Source organism: Cyrtonyx montezumae, unplaced genomic scaffold (genome assembly GCF_038088225.1).
Source record: "Cyrtonyx montezumae isolate F1298 unplaced genomic scaffold, pur_monq_1.0 scaffold_8, whole genome shotgun sequence".
Lineage (NCBI taxonomy): Eukaryota > Metazoa > Chordata > Aves > Galliformes > Odontophoridae > Cyrtonyx > Cyrtonyx montezumae.
In genome coordinates, this window is record NW_027072089.1 from 70,028,145 (window position 1) to 70,048,302 (window position 20,158).

A 20,158-nucleotide genomic window follows, 5' to 3' on the forward strand; every position below is an offset into this window, starting at 1 on the left:
ACTGAAGACAATTACTATTCTTTTTAACCATGTCCAAATATTGCTTTTGTTGTACACTGTTAAAAGCTACTATGAGAGAAGATAGATATGTTGAACTTAGAATATAATCTACAATATGTTAATGCATGAAGACAATCATATTAAAAGTTCACTGCTTAAACATACAAGATGTTTTTTAAAACATTACTTAAGATCACAACCTAGAATTAGGTACTGATATCAAACACTTTATTACCTTTTCAATAAGATCCAAGCATTCTCCATTGTCTGTCCAGTCAATATCCTCCCAAACTAGACCTTCCCTAAGGAAAATAAGGAGAGCTTTTTTATTGATAACTACAGGGAAAAGATTTTAAATACATAAATGGAAAAAGCTGATGGGTTTGTCTTGCAAACTAATGTGAAATCAGCTTGCTTTTAAAAAAATATGCAGCCACAGAATAGGACACTTTCAAAGGAAGCTAAACTAGCTGGTAACCCGAATTTCAAGTGAATATTTCTGATTCCAAAATTCTTTCCAACTTCACCTGTGACTCTCACCTGCTGTATTCCAGTTGCTCCAAAGAAAAGATGTGCTTATTGAAATACTCCTGGAGCTTTTCATTTGCATAGTTAATATTGAACTGTTCAAAACGGTTTACCTAAAAAGACAAGAAATTAAAAAAAAATGCATATGCTATTTTATTTGCAAACAATTAACCGATTTAAGTCGTAACACATTTAATAATCAAATTCCAGTGAAGATGACAAACATAGAGGGAACAATGAACCATCAGTATCAGACAATCCATCTGAACAAACTTTTGAACCGTACCTCAAAATTTTCAAATCCAAATATGTCCAAAATTCCAATGGATTTGAAGTCCTCCTTGCTTCTGATTCTGCTGTTGATTTTCTTAATGACCCAAGCAAAACACTGAGAATAAAGTGCCATAGCCATAGAATCTCTGCTATCTATTGCCTGCAATAAAAATAACACAATACCTCATTCATCATGGTAACTGAAAACTTAGGAGACTTAGCTAGGCAGTGTTCTCTGAACAGCACAAAACAAGCTATAATGCAAGTAGTTTTATATTCCTATGTACCTTGACAGTAATTGTCTTAATAGACAACAGGACTCCCCAATTAAGCTCTAACAGAGTAAGTTACAGCATATCTAATCTACATGCCTCTAAAATTGCATTTCAAAACTAAAGCAGACAAAGATTAGAAAACTACATGCTTAAATTGGGGGTGAAGAGAAGGGTAGGAAATACATAACACCTCAATTTGCTCCCTCTCATTAGTAAGCATATTTATATATATACCTGTGTCTAATTTTTTCTTATAAATAACACAATTATTTTTAATGAAATTTTTCTAAAACACCTAATACAAACATCCACAGTGGGTAATGTTAATCTACATGATTAAAATTTGGAAAAAAATGTTAACCAACCAGACTTAATGATAATTACAAGAGCCAAGCAAGAAGCCTAGGCAAGAATGACATAATTGGATCTACAGAGATCTCTAAAAGTCCAATTATACCTTTCCCAAAAAACTAATCAGAATTTTTGACAGCAACTTTAATGTATGAGCTAAGCTTCTGTTCCTGAGCAACTGAAGATTTAACTCTGATGGAAAACAGATCCACATATTTAAAAGACCATAGAAAAAAATACCAAAACACAGTTGCTTTTACCTGTTGTATACTAAGAGGTGTTAGGATTTCTTCTCCCCTGAGTATCATTGACCTCTGAGTCAATGCTTCAGTTAGCTGTGTGGAGTCCAACCCCAGCAGTTCTGCAGATCTACCCAGAGCTGGCAAAAGGAGGAGACAAATACAAGTAAGTCCTTGAATATATAAAGCATAGTATTACAAATTGAACACTTGAAATAATTTAGTAGTAGAAATTAATCATAATTAAGTCACATATTTTTCCTCTTACTGCTACAAAGCTAGGTTTCCAACAATCTTCTTAAACCATTATATTTCTCCATACACAAAAAGTATATCAGTGTCCACATGAATGTGTTTCTACTTTATCTGGGATGATGAGAATAAAGAAGATCAATGAATTTTTTTCCTCACATTTATATTTTAACTTGCAATTTTTCTGTGATATGTAAAACAGTACAAAATGTTATTTTTTAATGCTACATTTGAACAATTTTTTAAAATGTTCATGATGTTAGTCTTTCCTTAACTCTTCCTAGTTAAGCACTCAAGTTTTAGCATTTTTCTAATGCAAAAATAAAACTCCAAACAAGCAACTAAATTTCACTGGTACTAATCACACTTAAGGTATTTCCTAACTGAGATTTAGCATCCAACAATGAAGACTTATTTGCTTCATGTGTTAAAAAGCAAAACCAACATGTCAATTGACATTTACAGATGCTAAAATGCAGTAAGACAATTTCAATGGCTTTGCTTTGGTATGACACTGGGATGTATTAAAAAGAGCATGGCCAGCAGGTCAAGAAAGGCGATCCTCTGCCCTGGTGAGGCCTCACCTGGAGTACCCAGTCCAGTTAGGGGCTCCCTGGTACAAAAAAAGGCAGGGATCTCCAGGAGGAGTCCAGCAGAGGGTTACAAAGATGATAAAGGGTGTGGAACATCTCCCTTATGAGGAAAGGCTGAGCGACCTGGACCTGTTCAGCCTTGAGAAAAAGGAAGACTCAGAGGGGATCTGATCCATGTCTATAAATACCTGAAGTGTAGGAGGCAAAGGGACGAGGCTGGACTCAGTGATGCATGGTGACAGTATGAGGGGAAAAGACTACAAAGTGAAGCATAGGAAATTCCGCACATATGTGCCTAAGAACTTCTTCACAGTGAGGGTGATGGAGCACTGGCACAATCTGCCCAGAGATGGTGGAGTCTCCTTCTCTGGTTATGTTCAAGATCCCCTACCTGTGCAGCCTGCTGTAGGGAGCTGCTTTGGCAGGGGGGTTGGACTAGATGATCTCTAGAGGTCCCTTTCAACCCCTTCAATTCTGTGATTCTGTAATATACTAGCCATGAATTTAAGTTTCACAGCCTCAAGAAACACTGACGTACTACAAGGAAGCACAGCCTTCTCACCTGTTTTAAAGGACACCTGTGCCCCTCCAGCAGTGATAAACTCAATGTTTCCTAGATGCAAAATGCCAGCCAACAGCCTCAAAACTTCTCGCACCTCCTCCTTGCTGAACTGCATCACTTCCATTGCAGTCTGGAATGACATAAGGATGTTAAAAAAAAAAAAAAAAAAGAATGCACACTGACTGAAAAATGGGGACAAGAACAAACCCACCAACTGTGCTGTCAGGTTCAGACAGTACTGACAGAGGACTAGCAGGAGTTAATTCCTTTGGCTTCAGCCAAAAATTAATTACCAGAATTTCCCAAACTTGGGTCTAATATGCTTCTCTGAAGGAGTAGTCAGGCACTGGAATGAGCTGCCCAGGAGTCACCGTCCCTGCATGTGGTAAGGAATGCTGTGTTGAGGATCGTGGTTTAGAGAGAACTATTGGTGATAGGTGGATGGTTGGACTGGATGATTTGGTAGGTCTTTTCCAACACTGGCGATTTTATGATTCTCTCTGAGAGCAGATAGCAGCTTTTTACCCTCAATGTTAGGGCATATAAAGTTATGGTCAATGTAGGAACAGATGATGTGATACACTTCATAATCATCAGTTACAAACGCAAAACCTGATTCATGCTGCAATTAAACATGCAGAGAGTGAAGATATACTTGGTATAGAAGCCCTTTCACAACAGAGTTCTAAGAGGCGGCAGCACTATGAATTCATCCCCAGGCCCACTGCAGCTCCTTCCTGCATCCTACAAAAAGAATTCAAACGAAAGAATGTCTGAAGTGCAGGCACTTGAGAACCATCTTGTCACCAGGAAAGTGTCAATAAAGATAGCAGAGGAAGGAGGGAGGGTAGGAGAATGGGGCAACAAAAGTTTATCCTAAGTAATGTCTCTGGGACCTAAATTGTGGTAATAATACAGAAAGCAGATGGATAAAATGGAATAGGAAACAACAGGCAAGTGAGAACAACAAGGTTTCTGCCTGCCTCCTGCTCCAGGAAAGCAGCTGAGCAGTATCATGCTGTGCTCAAAGCATGTCCATGTTTCAGACAGCACAAAAACTCCACCTGCCAACTTGATTTCATACTCCACCCATCCTAGGGTGATTAGCACAAATTAAATGTCAGGCTAATCTACTTAAGCTGTTTGACCACACTGTAGGTAAGTTACCAACTTTTCCAATGGCTACTCTTCAAGTTAGGAGGTTTTATACTAAATATAACTACTGCTTCTAATACACTTTAATTTTTCAATTTGGCAAAGAGAGTGAAGTAGCTAAGCAAATATCATTTGGGGAAGGGCATAAAAGTGTGCCTTTTTATGGATTTTTAAAACCTACTACACATAACCTCAGTGACTCGTCAAGCAATTAGCAAATACACTAACATCCAGTACACTTTATTTGATGTAGCTAATTGCTGACATTAGCATGGGTATAAGACAAAGTCTTCATTAAGATTCATCTTTCAATCTGAACTTACATCTTACTCATCTCTGTCCTGTAAATTGCTCCATATGACTGCATTTCCCACAAGATCCATATAAAGCTTTGGAATGAAAAAGCAGTGGAAACAGACATACCTGTAATATAAATCAATCTAATAAAACAAATCCTTCCCTATGGAAGACGCTGGCTGCTTCCCAGTTGCTGTCCATTCTGACAGTTTTACGTGAACGATTTCACGTAAGTAGCAGACATAAAATAAGCCTTTTTATAAACATAATTGTCCATTTCACTGTCAGATACAGTAGTTCTATTTATACTGGAGGAAGGCAAAGGAGGGACAGGAAATCTACTACTTTATTTTGTGAGGTTTTATAATGAAGAACAAAGGGCAACTCTGTTGTCAGAGGATGTTTGGAATGAATTGCTTTTAAACGCAGGATCCCAGGGCGTGCTTGTCTGTGCACACCTCTGCTTATGATGCTTTGTTTTACTCAAGATACAGGCTGCCCTGTTCATGTTTACCTCATGACACGCTTCTTCTCCAGAAAGGCATATTTTCATGTTTACCTCATGACAAGGCATGTTTACCTCATGACAGGCTTCTTCTCCAGAAAGGCATATAAAAGGATAATTTTGCTACAAAGACAGGTGGTAAAGTTCATTATTCCAAACTCCTGTAAACGTCCCACAGTTGGTCAGGTACAGAATTGCAAAGGCACGTTTAAGAGCCTCACTATCTTCTCAACTGATACTATTTTAATGCCAAAATTGAATCATGTTACTTAATCATAATCTAATTTGAAATGGTAGAGTTAAATATCAAATGCAGGAGGGAAGGTAGAGATGGGCTCAAAGTGACAGTTGTGAGTTATGAGAAAACTGAAGTCCCTCTCAGCATAGTCCTCTATGGGACAGCTCCAGGCAGAACCATAATGTCAGAGAGAGCACAGGTGAGTACAGGAAGCCTTTGTTCTCTGCTCTATCAGTTGGCCCCAGGTATCAGCACCTCTAGCATTTTTTAAAGAATTAGTGAAACAACTCACAATGACTTCTTTGAAAGAATCCTTGTCACTGATTGTCTTATCCACTATACATCCAGATTGATTCAGGTAGTGGTAGTTCTCCGGTACAGATAAGTAAAAAGCATCTGATGAGGGGAGAAAAGAGTAAGGGTGAAAAAATACCCCAAACAAAAGCTCTCTGCAGGTTACTGTGTCAGAACTACACGATTAACAACATGTTTGCTCAGAATTATGACAATGCATGAAACAAAATTCTAAATTGAATTCAAATATGGTGTTTTATTTTGCTGCATTTTGCTTTATTTAGCTGTACGATAGAGATAATTCTAGTTCTTAGCATGCAAAGACAGCAGGCCCAAAGGGAGACACAAAAAACAGCTTTAGGCAAATTTGCACATATACAAATGTCATTTCTTTTGTTCAGTGGATTTATTCTTTATGAGAGAGGATTAGAGGAACCAGGATTCTCCCTCTTTGTTGCTGTGGAGTTATTCAGACTGGCAAAAATATTCAGCTTGAACAGAGTGAAGCATGTTTGTCCCCAAGTAGTTTTCCCAGGGCCACAGCAGAAGCTGAGAGAAAAATTACCCACAGCTCAGTGACATTTCTCAACTAAGCAGGTTACTTTATCAAGTAGAGCTCAGATTCACACCCGTGTAAATTCCAGCTGGATAAATAATCTATTTCTTTCCTTAGCTTATTAGGTTTCTGCTCCTGTCACTGTGGCTGACTGCTAATATAGAGCCACTACAGTTGTTGGATTTGAGCTTTGCCACTCACCTTTCTCTCTCTCTTCTATCCCTGCCAGCAGAGCATAGAATATATGATAATTTCTTTCCCCAGGATTTTGTCTTACTACACGATTCTGTCAAAGTAAAAGATAGTTTCTATATAAGCATTTTTAAGAAGAGCCTTTTTTTTTTAATCTACAGTTTCAAAGAAAATATCAAACAAAATTAACCAAGAATGAGCAAATGTCAACTTACTTTTTCCAATAAATCTACAGCCAAGAACAAAAACTCCAGTCAAGGAATAAAACAAAAAGAAATTAATGCAAGAAATTAATGCTCAAGCTATTTATAAACTTAATTCTTTCATCTGAGGTAATATGAAGTTCATCACCATCTTTTCTTATAACGTGTCTACCGCTAGAATAAGATGAACAAATGGTAATATTACAACAGTTAAAATACCAACACATTCCCTCATTTCCTTCTCCTCTATCCCATCAAAACTGGACTTGCAATTTCCTGCACTTTAAACTCCTTTACTTTGTCTTTTACGTAAAGTTTGGGAGCAGCTCTAAGGATGAAATTTGTTCCCTGTGCGGTCAGTTATGTTTTCAACTACATAGCTTCCCATCCTTGGGTATGTTCTCATCCTCACACACTTCTGGAACTGGCTCATAGTCCAGTTTTGCCAACTGCAAGGCAAATCCAAGCACCTGACCCATCCACACTCATAATGAAGAAATTTAGCAGCTCTGCTCTTTCAAGTACTTTTCCAGTACTGAGAAACGTATCTTTAGATATAAGGAAGGTTACAAATGGAGGCAAATCACCAAACAAGGATACAATCTATTATTCTTCCTCCCTGAATGTTTCCTTTTTGACAGATGTTTAGCTGAATAAACTTCCCAAAGCGACTTGAGTTGCTGTTGTAAACAGTCTTCGCATTGCCAAAAGCTTCCATAATTGGACTGTGAAAATACGGAACAGCGACAAAAGTGTTAATGCGTAACCAGAATGACATCGGTTTCACAGGACACTGGTGAATGTGATAGCACTCTGTAAAGCCTACTTCTAACACCCTCTCCTGCCACAGACTACATCCTCAGTATTATCCCCAATTTATTAAGAATGGGCACCACAATTTTCTATCAAGATCTGCAATTATTCAAGAACAAGACTGACAGTCCTAAACTACTCATCAGCTTAACCTATAATTGTGCAAAAGATGCACACAGCTCTCATAGTACTCAAATCATAAAAATAAGAAATCTCAATGCATACAAATTGTTAAACAGATGTAGGAAAAACAGAGCTTGTCCTAAGGAAATTAAAAAAAAAATTATACAAAGACACAGTCAGTGAAAAGATAAAGATGTGATGAAGCATGATAAACAAAAGTAATAGCATCTCAAATTGTATTTGTTTTGAAATAGCTTAGAACTGTGTGTTATTTCATTTGAACACAGAGAACTTATTTATCCTTGTGCAGTGTTCAATTTATCTAATGCATTTAGTCATTGGTCTTATCAGTTCTCTTATCAAAAGGAGAGCTTTACTGCTCACACAGTTTATCCTCACTATGCTATATCTTGTTCTACCTTATCCTCAGGCTATTTAAACCAATAGCTGGGGGGGTCATGGGAGGCAGTTTGAAGGAGCACAATTTTCTCCAGTCCTTCACAGCTGCTTGAAGCACTTGGAGACCGTCAAAGGATTTTGATCCAACCAACTTTTTGTTCATCTCACCACACCTTAATAGGGCCTTGGGTACAAATAAAGAACAAAACTGTGCTTTTCCATCAAACCAAGCTTTAAATATTTTCACCTTCTAAAGCTGTCACACCTTTGTTAACAGACCCTTTGTTCATCAACCAGGGCCATGTGCAAGGGTACGAAGGGAGTACCTGTTTACCTGCTCTCAAGAATGGCTTGCTCCACACAGGAGGTCTTCTCCCTGCAAGACATCTCCAGCGAATGTTGGCTCATTGCAGACAAGAACTTGAGAATCAGCTTAGTGCTTTCTGTCTTACCAGCACCACTTTCACCACTGAAAGAAGCAGCAGAAAACGTTTTGACGGTTACATCCAAAGCTGACGGAAAACACTTCTAGCATAGCTGGTATCTGCACAATTCTATGCTTTTGTTTTTTGCTTAGAATGTAACAGGCTCAGCACTGGGCCAGGTTGCTAGCCACCATTACAGAGATGCCCAGTATTTCCCCTCTGTGTTCCTCCAGCTTCCAGACATTTGCTGCTCAGAGAGTTCCAGATCTAGAAGAATGTCCAAGATCTAGACATGGTTTCTGTGTACCTTGTAACCACAATGAATTTTTCTTTCATTGGTTTCTACCCATTTCCACAAGCAGTCATGCAATACTTCTGATTACAACTTTTTGTTCTCCTGAAAACTACATCTAGTTCCACAGAATTGGATCTTTATCTTGGGTATAAATCATGAGGAAAAGTGCTCGTACACAGTACTCAATACATAAACAAAGACTGCATTTATTCGATGATCTCTATTTTTTTCTCTGTTCATTTATTAGCAAGTATTTGATTCTACTTAGTTTTCTGACCACTACTGAGCATAAAGTGGATGGATTTTTGACACTTTTAAGCCTTCTGGCATAGTGTTTTTCAGCACAGGACTCATTATTTTATGTTCATCAAATTGGCTCTGCAACTTTCCTTTGTAAAACGCTTTATAAAACACATTCTTAATGAAATGAAAATCAAAAACAACCACACTAAACTTTGAAGCTGCTTATACAATCCTACAGCACACAGACTAACAGCAGATTAAGTGGGATCAGTCTTCCAGATTCCTTAGAAAACCTATGCCTAAAAGGATGATGACAAGGGCAGTAAAAGAAGGCACTTTTTAAGTACACAGTCAACCTTCACAGCAGCTCTTTATCCCAAGAATTTAAGTGTCCAGCTTGTTTCACATCACTACACTCAGCATTCTAAATATACTGTGTGACAGAAACCCACAAGGCCCTCACTTAGGAGATTCTTAACCTTCCTCCATGATTTGTTCTACACTGAGAATCTCACCAAGGGCACAATAGTCTGAACTCTGGACTGCCGCAATGGAAAAGGGGTCACAGTGAAAGACTTCTCATTCTGAAGAACATAATGCAAGTGAGGTTATATCAACATAACTCTAAATCACTTCTCATTTCTGTCCTTCAGCTTTAAATCTCCAAAGACAGATAGGCACAGACAGACTAGCCCCCCTCAGCAAATACTGTTCCTCAAACACACATGTGAATTTTGGTGTGTCAGTGTCGTAAGAAAGCCTTCCCATCACAAGCCTGAGTCTCATCCAAAGAACAGTTTGTTTAATGTTTACCTTCAAGCTGAAGAACAACAAGAAAAACGTCAGGCCATCAGATGATAACAGAGAGAACAAACTGCTGTCAGACTGATTTCTTGCTCGTGGCAGCAAGCTGAACGTAATTCAGGGTGACTCTTGCTGTTTCTTGCATTGCTCTGCACTTCTTCTGAGAGCTTTTAAGTGGAACTACCATTACATCAGAAAGAAGAGTGTTTGCTTGCTTCTGTGCGGATTAAACCACCTTAAATAAAGTGGTAATAAAATAAAACCTAACGATACTTTCCTGTTCTTACAACGAAGGGGTATGGGAGCATGAACATAGTCCCAGCTTGCGAAAATGTCAGCTAATCATGGGTGAGCTCAGCCCCTTCTTCTGATCAGGACAAGTTGCCTAGCTATTTCTTGAGCAAGAGGGACTCCCTTCTGCTCCTACTAAGGGCACTCAGACTTCCTACCAGCCTTTCAGCTCAACTGATGGGCATGACATCTCTCTTTCCACAAATAGCAACCATGTCAGCTGAAAAAATCAAAAGACATTAGAAGTTTTTTATGTGACTTTTGTATTATCAAATCTAACTGCAGCAGGCTTTTGTTTTTGTTTTAAATGAAATTGAGATCAGTGTGAAATTAAACACTATTTAATGTAGACATTTTTTGCAGTTGCTGAACTAACATGTAACACTGTTTAGCCTGGAGAGCGAAAAAACCATTTCACAACTGTGTTAATATCACACTGCCCAGGCTGTGCACAGTTTCCTCAATATACTTGGTTGACATTTAGGTTGCACAGTTGTTTTTTTTTTTTTTTATGAAGCATTATCATAAATTGAAATAAGCCTGGGTAACATAGGAGGATAAATAAGCATCTTTGGATGGCTCCATTTAATATTCTCTCCTCTGTAATCTCCTTGTTTTTAACCTTTGCTCAGTATACCAGCATATAACAATATTAAGTCACTACTGCACCATGTTACGGTATATCTGTACCAAGTTGTTGATTCAGATTCTTTTTTTATTATCACTCTCATCTTACTCATACAGAAAAATATTCCAGGTGTTTTAACAGCCTAAAACCCTTGACACAGTTAGGTTTTTTTTTTGTTTGGTTGTTTTTTTTTTAACTCAGTGTTACATCCGTGTAGCTCCACAACGTAACACAATTAAATCTGCAAGCCAGCAGGGGGCACTTCAAGACCAGAGGACAACAAAAGCATTCCCTGCTGTTAAGATGAGTTACCGAGTCCTCAGATCCCAGGAACAGCAGCTGGTGAAAACTGAATATCAGAATGTGAAAGTTAATCTAATAATCGACTCATTTTAAATGGATGTTACTATTTAATGTGGTTTTGTGATGAAACAAAACTCCCCTTTGTTTCATGCCCTTAATAACTTTATGTTACCCCTGCAGTGGTCAGGCAGTTTGACTTTAAATAAACTGCTCTATCCTATCTCTTAAGTGAAATAAAAGATGAAGGTAATTACCCAATTTCAGACGCTGCAGAGCTTCACAGTACGAGTGTTTCAAATGCTGGTAGTAACCAAGAACACCTGACAGTGACTTGTAACATCTTAATCTAAGCCAGTAAACAATACAGGCACTAACAGAATGTGGAAACCAACTACCAAGCTGCTACGTCTTCACTTCTGAATCCCCAAATTAAGAATGCAAGCACAGGGACTTTTCTAAACCTCAGCAGGGTCACTGAAAATCATCACTAACTAACCAACTAAATAAATAAATCCCATCTTGAGTTCTTCTAAGATCAGTATAATAGCTGTCTTAGAAAAGCAGCTTTTACCTTTTATTTTTTGTTTTGAATCGCGCATTTCTTCGACACTGAAAGCATCCTTGTAAGATTGTATTATGGCACTTGTCTGAAACACTGAACTGAAACACTGATTGATATACAAATCATAGATTACTGTGGCCTGAATTGAAGCAATCTTAAAAGAGACTGCTAATGCAAACCTGTTTCATATTATGGTTTATCATTACCAAGGTTTACAGAGACTGCTTGAGTCTCTTCTGGAACATTACAGATTTCTGCTTGTTTCCTTTTTAGGACACAACCTGCTTTTTTCTTGGCAGCCTGTGAGGAACTGAAAAGAAAGGTAAAACATGTGGGGCAGAACAGAATGGAATTAATGAAGATAACAATGGCCACCCGCTTGGCACCAGATATGATTTCAGACCCCAGAATTTGAGTATGCGGACTGCTCACAGGTAACCACCTGACATTCATCATGACACCATACTCGTTTTTTTCACAACCAAGATTTAAACTTTGTGCATATAGAACTACATATGAAATTAAAAAAATATATACAGTTGAAAAAAGCTGGAAAAAACACACACAGCTCAGCTCACCCGTGTCTTTGTCATCACCAGGAAGGACCTGCCCAGAGGAGAGGGCATGCAGAGACCGTAAGCCAAAAGCTTTCAGCAAGTCAAAAACAGAGCTAGCTGTGTTGCATGCACCTCATCCACATTTCTAACAACGGCTTGTGTGCTTTATATGCTGAACCATATGCACCAAATCCTCTTCTTATTCAGGAAACCATGCAATTTCTTTCTGTAATTTTAAATGCTGATGGAAACTGCCTATTACAAAATGTGCTGCTCTCACTTTGCCACATCTTCTCTCTGCCCCTATGGCCATCAAGGCTTTGATCCCACTGCTGCTGAGTGGGCTCCCAGAGAGATCAGTAGACAGGCAATACTGTGTCACTTTGTGTTCAGTTCTCACTTTGGTCATATCTACTTGTGCTGTAAGCTGCTGGACATGAAAAGCAAACGGAAATACTTCGAAGGGGAGAGGGAGGGAAAACACAAAGCTCTCCCTGCATCATGCATCAGCTCCTCTATGGAGACTGAAGATGCCATGCTGTGATAGCCTCCAGGCTGGATCTGCTAACCTACCAAACAGGACTTAGTGTTCCCGTGCATGTGTGAGCCAATACAGCTACACTGGCAGCCTGGGGACAGGGAGCCACACCAGGGAAAGAGCTGGCTCTGTTCACTGCTCTTTAAGAGGAGCTGAAAGCTGCTAAAAAGCAAATGAAATGCCAACTGCTCTGAGTGCATATTCAGCAGCAGTGAGATCCTGAATACCAGTGATGCAGTGGATCAAATGGGAAGCTATTAAAATGCCATTAAATTTAAGCAGAACGAGGTTAAGAAAGGAAAAGTAATCAGGCACAATGATGCAGCTGAAATGGGGAGGGTTTCCTCTTTTGCTATTGTTATTTACAGCATTTCTTGAGACTGTTCTACGTGTTTTTTTGTTTTTGTTTTTTTTCCTCTAGATACAAGGTCCAGCATTTAGCGGAGACAAATAACTGAACTGCACATGGATATGTTTTAGAGGTCTAACAGAACAATATACACTTCAAAGCTCTCTCCACAGAACTCTGATGATTGAAAGCCTGTTTTCTTCTAGAACTTTCCATTCAATCCAATTTTTTTTCTCTAAATCTTGAGCAGTTCAGTGTCAGGGATAAACCAGGGATAATCACAGCAGCAGCCATTTACCTGATGAGGATACACTGGTTGTCATGACGCTTCCAGAGGCAGCGGTAGCACTCATTCGCCACAGCAAAGATGTGAGGTGCAATCTCCCCCATGTGGTGCTTGCTGTATCGCTCCATGGCAGCACAGTCATACAGTCCTGGGATGGTCTTATAAGGGTTCACAGAGGCCACTATGGAACCAATGTATGTCTGCAAGTACACAAACCGGAGCTGTTAGTAGACATAAGATAGGGCAGAATCGTAAACTTCACAAATCAAAGAGAACACGTTTCCAACTTAATGGTGTTTAGATAAGGGTGGAGAGCAGTTTCCTCCTTTGAACAACAGCAACGAAAGGGTAAAAATTGTTTCCACTTCCAGCCAAGTTTTCCAGCAGAGCACAGAGCTTCCCAGTTCAGGATTCATCCTGGTATCAGTGATATTTACAGCTGCAGAAGAGCATCAGTGAGCACTGCTCAGCATTTCCTTTTCTTATGTTCCTAAGGACTTTGTGAACTTAACTGGATCTGGTTGAATGCATAGGCTCAAAAATATTGGTGCAAAAGTCTGTTTTTCCATGCACAGTATCACAATTTTCTCTGTTCCTCCTTTTTAAAACAAGCACCAGACAACATGGCAGACACCAGCCCCATTACAGGGTAACTAGCACTATGGAAAACACATGAACTGGTAGATGTTGACAAAACCCTGAATGTAAACAAAAATTTTACTACTGCTTTGAAGAACAGTGGCAACTGAGGAGGCATTCATTTATATCCCATTGCAATTAAAGAGCACATCAGTTAAAGCCACCCAGGTAAGTAGTTTGCATCCACTGCCATAGCAAATTGAGCTGTAGTAAGGTGTAATCATGGGTAACAGTCTATTTGGGCTGCTATTTGTTTTCTCAGTCTTTTCCACCTGCTTCACAGTCATTCTCTAGCCAATTGAATACACTTTTCACATACAACCATATTAAGTGAGGCAGGAGACATTAAGCACATTATCTCCAGAATTTCTTGTGCATTTATGGGGCATGTAAAATGGACTGATCTATCATAATGTGTGGAGGAGGTTCCCAATGTGACAATGATGTCATTTTGTTAAGTACTCTTTCTGGGCTTACACGCCAGAAGCTAACACATGGCTCCAACAGCCCTGCTGAGGACTTGCAAAGATCTGGACTGCTGCCCTGTAACATGGTCCCTTGCATACAGACAGATGCTTTGTCAGCAGATAATCCTGTCATCGCCACAGGGAATCAGCTATGAAGTTCACAACAGGACTGGGGCTCTCTTCATTCACCTTACCCAGAGAGGGCTCCAGGAAGCAGCCCCACAGCCTCCACTTCAACACCTTCTCCAGCAAATCCTCCATGGGTGCCCCTGCCAAGGCTCTGGCTATCAGTTCCCTCATATCTTCCTCTCCTCTCTTTCAAGCTCTTCCGTGTTCCCAGAGCATTTACACTTCCCATCTACCTGCCCCCTCCCTCTTCCCCTTAATTAATACGTAACTATCATGGTGTATCAGCTCTCCTTCCTCACCATTACCCTGCTGTTTTATTTCCCATTATCCATCTGCTCATCCTCTGTCAGGCCCAACAGAAGCAGCAGAGCCGCAGTAGAGCTTTTGCTAAGGGAATACAGAAATGTCCTTGAAATTATGACGATTTTATTAGATGCAAGGGGAATATTCCTCCCCACTGCAACTCAAGTACATTTACAGAGCTGTGAGCTTTCAGTCCATGTGTTTTATAAAAACTGCCATGCTGTGAAATAGCTCAAGAGGTTTCAGCTAGAGGAAAGTTACTATTTCAACACAAGATCATATCACAGGGCAATTACAGCACTGAGACAACAGCTTAATTTCTTGGGATCATCCCCTCTTGAACAAATTTCCTCAGTTTGATAAATATTTCAGCACACATTGCATGGGAAAATTTCTAAGAGGTTTCATTTGTTCTCTTTGTTCTGTTTTGTTTGTTGGTTGTTTTGGTTTTTTTTTAATTTACATCAATATAGTGCAGCTACAACCAATCCAACAGGCCACTACACATCTTTACCTTATTTAAATGACTGACTAAACTCTTATTAAAACGTAAGAATAGTAATTTGATGCACACCACCATGAGAGATGCCATGGTAAAGAAGGAAATAATCCTCCTCCAAACATAGGAGCACTGATGTTGTAGAATCCACAAAAATAAGAAGGAGGCATTAATTTTGGAGCAACCTGTGTTTTAAAACTTTATTTTAAGTTGATCCTCCATCTGCCAGCCTCCCTCCAGCATCATTACAAGCCCCCCAGTTGGGGACTGAGGCTCAATCGGAGGGTCACCCACACACAGGGCAGCTGCTGGCAGCTCACCTCACTTGTCCCTGTGCAGGACTCTTCCTCCTGTCCCCCTGGAAGCCATGATCAGCCTTCGAGTTTGACTGCTTGCTTTCAGGGTAGGCCTTCCAGTTTTACAAGTGCAAGCACGTTAGCAGCAACTGAAACCGGTGCTAAGACACAAAAACCCTGCAAGGCTGCCAAGTTATCTCCTGAGCTACTCCTGCACCAGGCATTATCCATACTGCAAATTAGAGCAGTTCAGTTAGAAGCAGGAACTCTGAATTACTTTCTTATGCTAACATCACATTTTAGGCAGCTGTTTAGATGAAACTGCAGAAAAGGTATTTTCACTTCCACTTTGCTTAAAAGAGAGTGAATTAGTTTTTTCTTTGTTCTTTGCAGTCTCTAATCTGATCATTGCTCATTTTAACGAAAGCAGTTCAAACTCCAAAGCAGTTATGAACAGGAAAAATATTCAGGTGTCTGCCAGAGCGTGAGGAAGCAGAATTTCTCAAGATTTCCTGTTGAAAAAGTCTGAGGGGAATTTTGAAGAAATACTGTGTACGGTCAGTGTGAGAGACAGAAAAGCCTCACAAGCCTGCTTTCTTCAGTTATAGACTAAACCAGCAACAGCCCATTATTAGCTCACCAGTAATAAATAAATTTGTATCCAAAAATAAACAAAATCGAGTAATTTAGCCTGAATCATGCTGCAGTGCTCTGATTAACCTATTAAAATGTTGTTCTCCTTTCCTGCATTCAAATTTTTATTGAAATTTTACATTGATAATGCATTTCGCAGAGTACTTCTGGTCACAAATTGCAGAAGCTTCTGCTCCCAATTTTAACACAAAAAGAGGAAATGAGACTGCTGGCCCTTTAAGAAAATTTTTAAAATTAGAAGCTCAAACCATGCCTTCTCAGGACACATTCCCTAAGACAATATCATCACAGGATTCAGGATAAGCAAAATGAAGATGTAAAGTAACAAATCTCCCTTTAAATTTTTTTTCAGGACCTCTACACACAAAAGCAACAGATAAGGAAGCAGCCCTACTACCCAATCACTTCATTAATCCTATAAATCAAACACACTCTGTAGATCAGGACCACCACTGCTCTTCATCTTTTCCCCTTCACGCAATCCTTTTTGTGTATATCTTATCAGCCTTGCTCCATGCCCAGCAAATCCATCCTCCTTCCACTCCTTCTCCCTTATGCCAAGACTAGGGCATCTCCACAATAGCTCTCCTACTCCCAAGGATGCTTTAATGATCTCCGTGTTTTACCCAGGCATGCTTTTCCCCCATGCAAGGTCATCAATTTTATCACACACATTTCTTCTCATGACCTCTGCTCAGCCTCTACACCGAGGTACTCCTGTATAATTCCCAGACCTTCAGCATCTGAGACATCCAATTTTTCCTTCTTAAATAAATAAACAAAAAGGACTTATTTCAAATTTTGCACGTAGTACTCCAAGGAGGGTGGGTGAGAAGGCAGGAAGACTGCTAAAGGGCATTACATGCTGCTCCCAAACAACGTGCTTTTCAGAGCACTTTCAGTACTTACTCCTTTGGGAGCAACAACAAAAAAAAAAAACAACCATCTATGCTTATTTAAAAAATGAAATTACATTTAAAGATCAAAAATTATATATCTGCTATATCTATATTTGTTGCTCAAAAATTATATATCTGGATTGTTTTTTGAGCAACTCTTGACTTTGCTGAAGCCACTGAAGGAACAGATCCTGTGTCTGACAAGGACAGGTTGGTTGTGCTTTGTTTGGCTGTTGATAAGAGTATCAACTTGACAATTTATTCAACAACATATGTTGAAAGATTCTCTCTGTTCCACACAAGTCTCATACCTTCAAATCATCAAGGTTACAGTAACAATACCCAATTACAGCACTTGTGCTTTCACAGCACATGCAAAATCCAGGCAGCTCTTAAAAGATCGCAACACAGCTGTCAAACTTCTGTAGCTTTTCAACACTGAATTTCAAGGTTTCAGGGTGCCAAATCTGGGAATGGAAGCATTTGTCCAATGCTGTAGGCAATGCCTCCATTGTTTCCAGTTCTCCCAGGTAAAAGGATTAATTGTACTGACGACTGCATGTATGCTGAAGCTAAGTTAACTAGATCAGCCACCATATACACGTCAGCATAGAAAGGAGAAAGACAGCTGGACCACATTTTGGTATGCTTTTGAGGGGAGGGAGCTGAAGGGGCACAGGCATGCCATAAGAAGGGTGATAATTAATGCTCTTATTCATGGTAGGATCTTGATTTATACTCTCTGTGGTAAGGATACCTCATATTTCAGCTGGTGTCGTGTTCATTTCAGTGGGATAGAATCCAGTTTTCTTCTTAAATTATAAGTTAAAGTGTCTGAAGTCAAACTTCTTTCTTAAAAGCCATAATCAAGCTGAATGCCTAGACTACAAGTTTAGATGTTTTCAACCAATCAAGTCATTTCTGTGAGGGAAATGTCATGCTCTGTAATCATCCCTACGTGCTTAGGCTTCTGCAGCCCTCATCATGTCTGGTGACTCATGGTGGGTTTCCAACAGCCCAAATTTACAACAGCTTTCCTTTCCCCTATTGCTGTGCAACTTTGTCAATGAACGCATCAACATGACTCTAAATTTTCCTTTCTTCTTCTCAAAGTCAGCTGAGGAACTGATTGCAAAATGACATTTGTAAACACACAGGACATGTTACAAATGTGAGACTCAGCATCCTGAGGAGAAAACCTTTTGAAGGAAACCAGAACATGATAGAATATCACTACCTTCAAGTGCCCAGTAGGCAGCTGCCTACACTTAGGACCCACATGCTAAAAGTTCTCCCTCTCAGTTTCCTGACACATTCACTGTACACTCAGGTGTGCTTCTCACCACAGTCCCTCAGCCTCTTCTACCAGCCACCTCCCTGATGGTCTCTTCACCCCCTGTATAAGAATGGATCAGATTTGTGGAATATCAGACATATCAGCATTTTCAAAGTCAGCCTTTATGCTTGTTTTCATTGGCACTGCTCATAGTAAGATTTTGGATGGCTTCAGAATATTTCATACACGATTTCAGATGATCAGAGATCATCTGTTGGTCAACAGAATCCTCATTTAGATGAATCTTTCTTCATTATGCTCACCCTTTATTTCAACTAACGTGACCTTAAACTTCCCTTGGTATTGAGCTTCAAGCAACACTGCCCTGTTCCCAACCTTCTTCAAGGACAAAGGCTATATTACCTCTTCAGGAAAAGAGTAGTGCTTTGCAGTCCAGCTACCTTTCATTCCTAAACTATGCTACGCTAGTCCTACACTCCCCTAAATTTCAACCTTGCACACTTATAGTGTCCTTGTTTTAGAAAGCTAAAAGAAGCTGGAAATTCTTTCTATTTATTTCTTATGGGTGACAAGCAGGTTTTCCTCACCTTAGCTACCAACAGAAATAGCAAAACAGTGTGCAAAGGGAACTGTATCTTTCAGCTTTACTCAAGGGAAGTCTCAGAGACAGTGGAGAACCAGCACAGCACTGAGAGCTCTCCTCAGATTAAGAGAGCCACTCCTAACTTAATATCTTGCTCTTCCACTAAACTTCTCCTGTGAAGCAGACAATTCTGTGAGGATGGAGACACTCAAGGATGGATATACTCAAGTAACTTAACATGTTTTAGTCAGGATCTATACAATAACTACAAAATCTCCAAAGACTTCTACTGGAGGGCACAAGAGCTGAACTGGCACTGAAGAAATGCCCAAGAATATTCAAAATGTTAAAGAAAGAAAACTCACCTCAAAATCAAAAAAGACAAAAGCAAGCTGGAGAATGTGAAACTAATATAAAGCAAAGCTGATACAAGAGGTATTCAAAGGTGAAAAATAATAGTATTCTGATGCAAAAGATCATAATACTGATATCAGATAGACATCTTTCCTAATTTAAGAACATCACCAGTTTCACCAGTAGTACTGCATCTCAGTTTAAGAAGGACTGAGTCACCTTGCTTTTATCACATTTTTTGCTGACCAATAGAAGAGAATCTCTACCATGTAGTAGGCCTTTACACATATTATCAGGGTAATCATCTTCAGTGATATAATGCATAGACTTAACATAAGCATCTACCTCTAATGGAAGAATCTTTCCTCACCATGGCCAAGTGAAGAGGTGACCTCCTAAATACAATAACGTGACTGATCAGGATGAGACATCAATTTTTGCCATTTTCATGTGCTTTAGTACAGAATGTGACTGCAGGTTTGCTGCAGTCTGGGATATCCAATCTATGTGCACAAGTGAACAGCTTAGCTCTAATGAAGAGATCTCCAGTTCAAATGAGAAAAGGCTGCACACAGAGTGGAGACCCCATGGCTGTTCATTTCAAATGGCCCATGGCCACTAATTGGTTCTTCCTGCTTTGTTAATGTAAAATGCTCAAATGGTTTTTTCAAAGCTGTCTGAAGGTCTAATTAACCCTCAAGCAAGCAATACAAACGTTCTTCTTTTCTATCAATAATCTTAGTAATATAAAGTGGCTTTTCACATAATACACATGCAAATAAAAATAAAAACTCCGGTCAATGATATCCTCCAAAATCACTCTCTCTAGAAGACAGGAGAAATAATTTTAACATAAAACTTTGGAGATCTGTGTCATTCTGCCTGCAAATATACTCCATACTGATACCT

The 20,158-nt window shown here is 39.4% G+C and overlaps 1 protein-coding gene across 1 annotated transcript in view; it reads right to left on the minus strand.

Moving 5' to 3' along the window:
* Window positions 1-20,158, minus strand: part of MYO10 (myosin X) — a 146,749-nt gene that overhangs the window by 58,403 nt on the left and 68,188 nt on the right. The window contains exons 4-14 of the mRNA XM_065752864.1: window positions 13,142-13,329; window positions 8,183-8,317; window positions 7,114-7,238; window positions 6,526-6,539; window positions 6,320-6,404; window positions 5,561-5,664; window positions 3,074-3,203; window positions 1,688-1,806; window positions 815-961; window positions 541-641; window positions 236-302 (exon numbers count right to left, since the gene is read on the minus strand). Of these exons, the coding sequence (XP_065608936.1) occupies window positions 236-302; window positions 541-641; window positions 815-961; window positions 1,688-1,806; window positions 3,074-3,203; window positions 5,561-5,664; window positions 6,320-6,404; window positions 6,526-6,539; window positions 7,114-7,238; window positions 8,183-8,317; window positions 13,142-13,329 (1,215 nt within the window). The remainder of the gene's footprint in view (window positions 1-235; window positions 303-540; window positions 642-814; window positions 962-1,687; window positions 1,807-3,073; window positions 3,204-5,560; window positions 5,665-6,319; window positions 6,405-6,525; window positions 6,540-7,113; window positions 7,239-8,182; window positions 8,318-13,141; window positions 13,330-20,158) is intronic.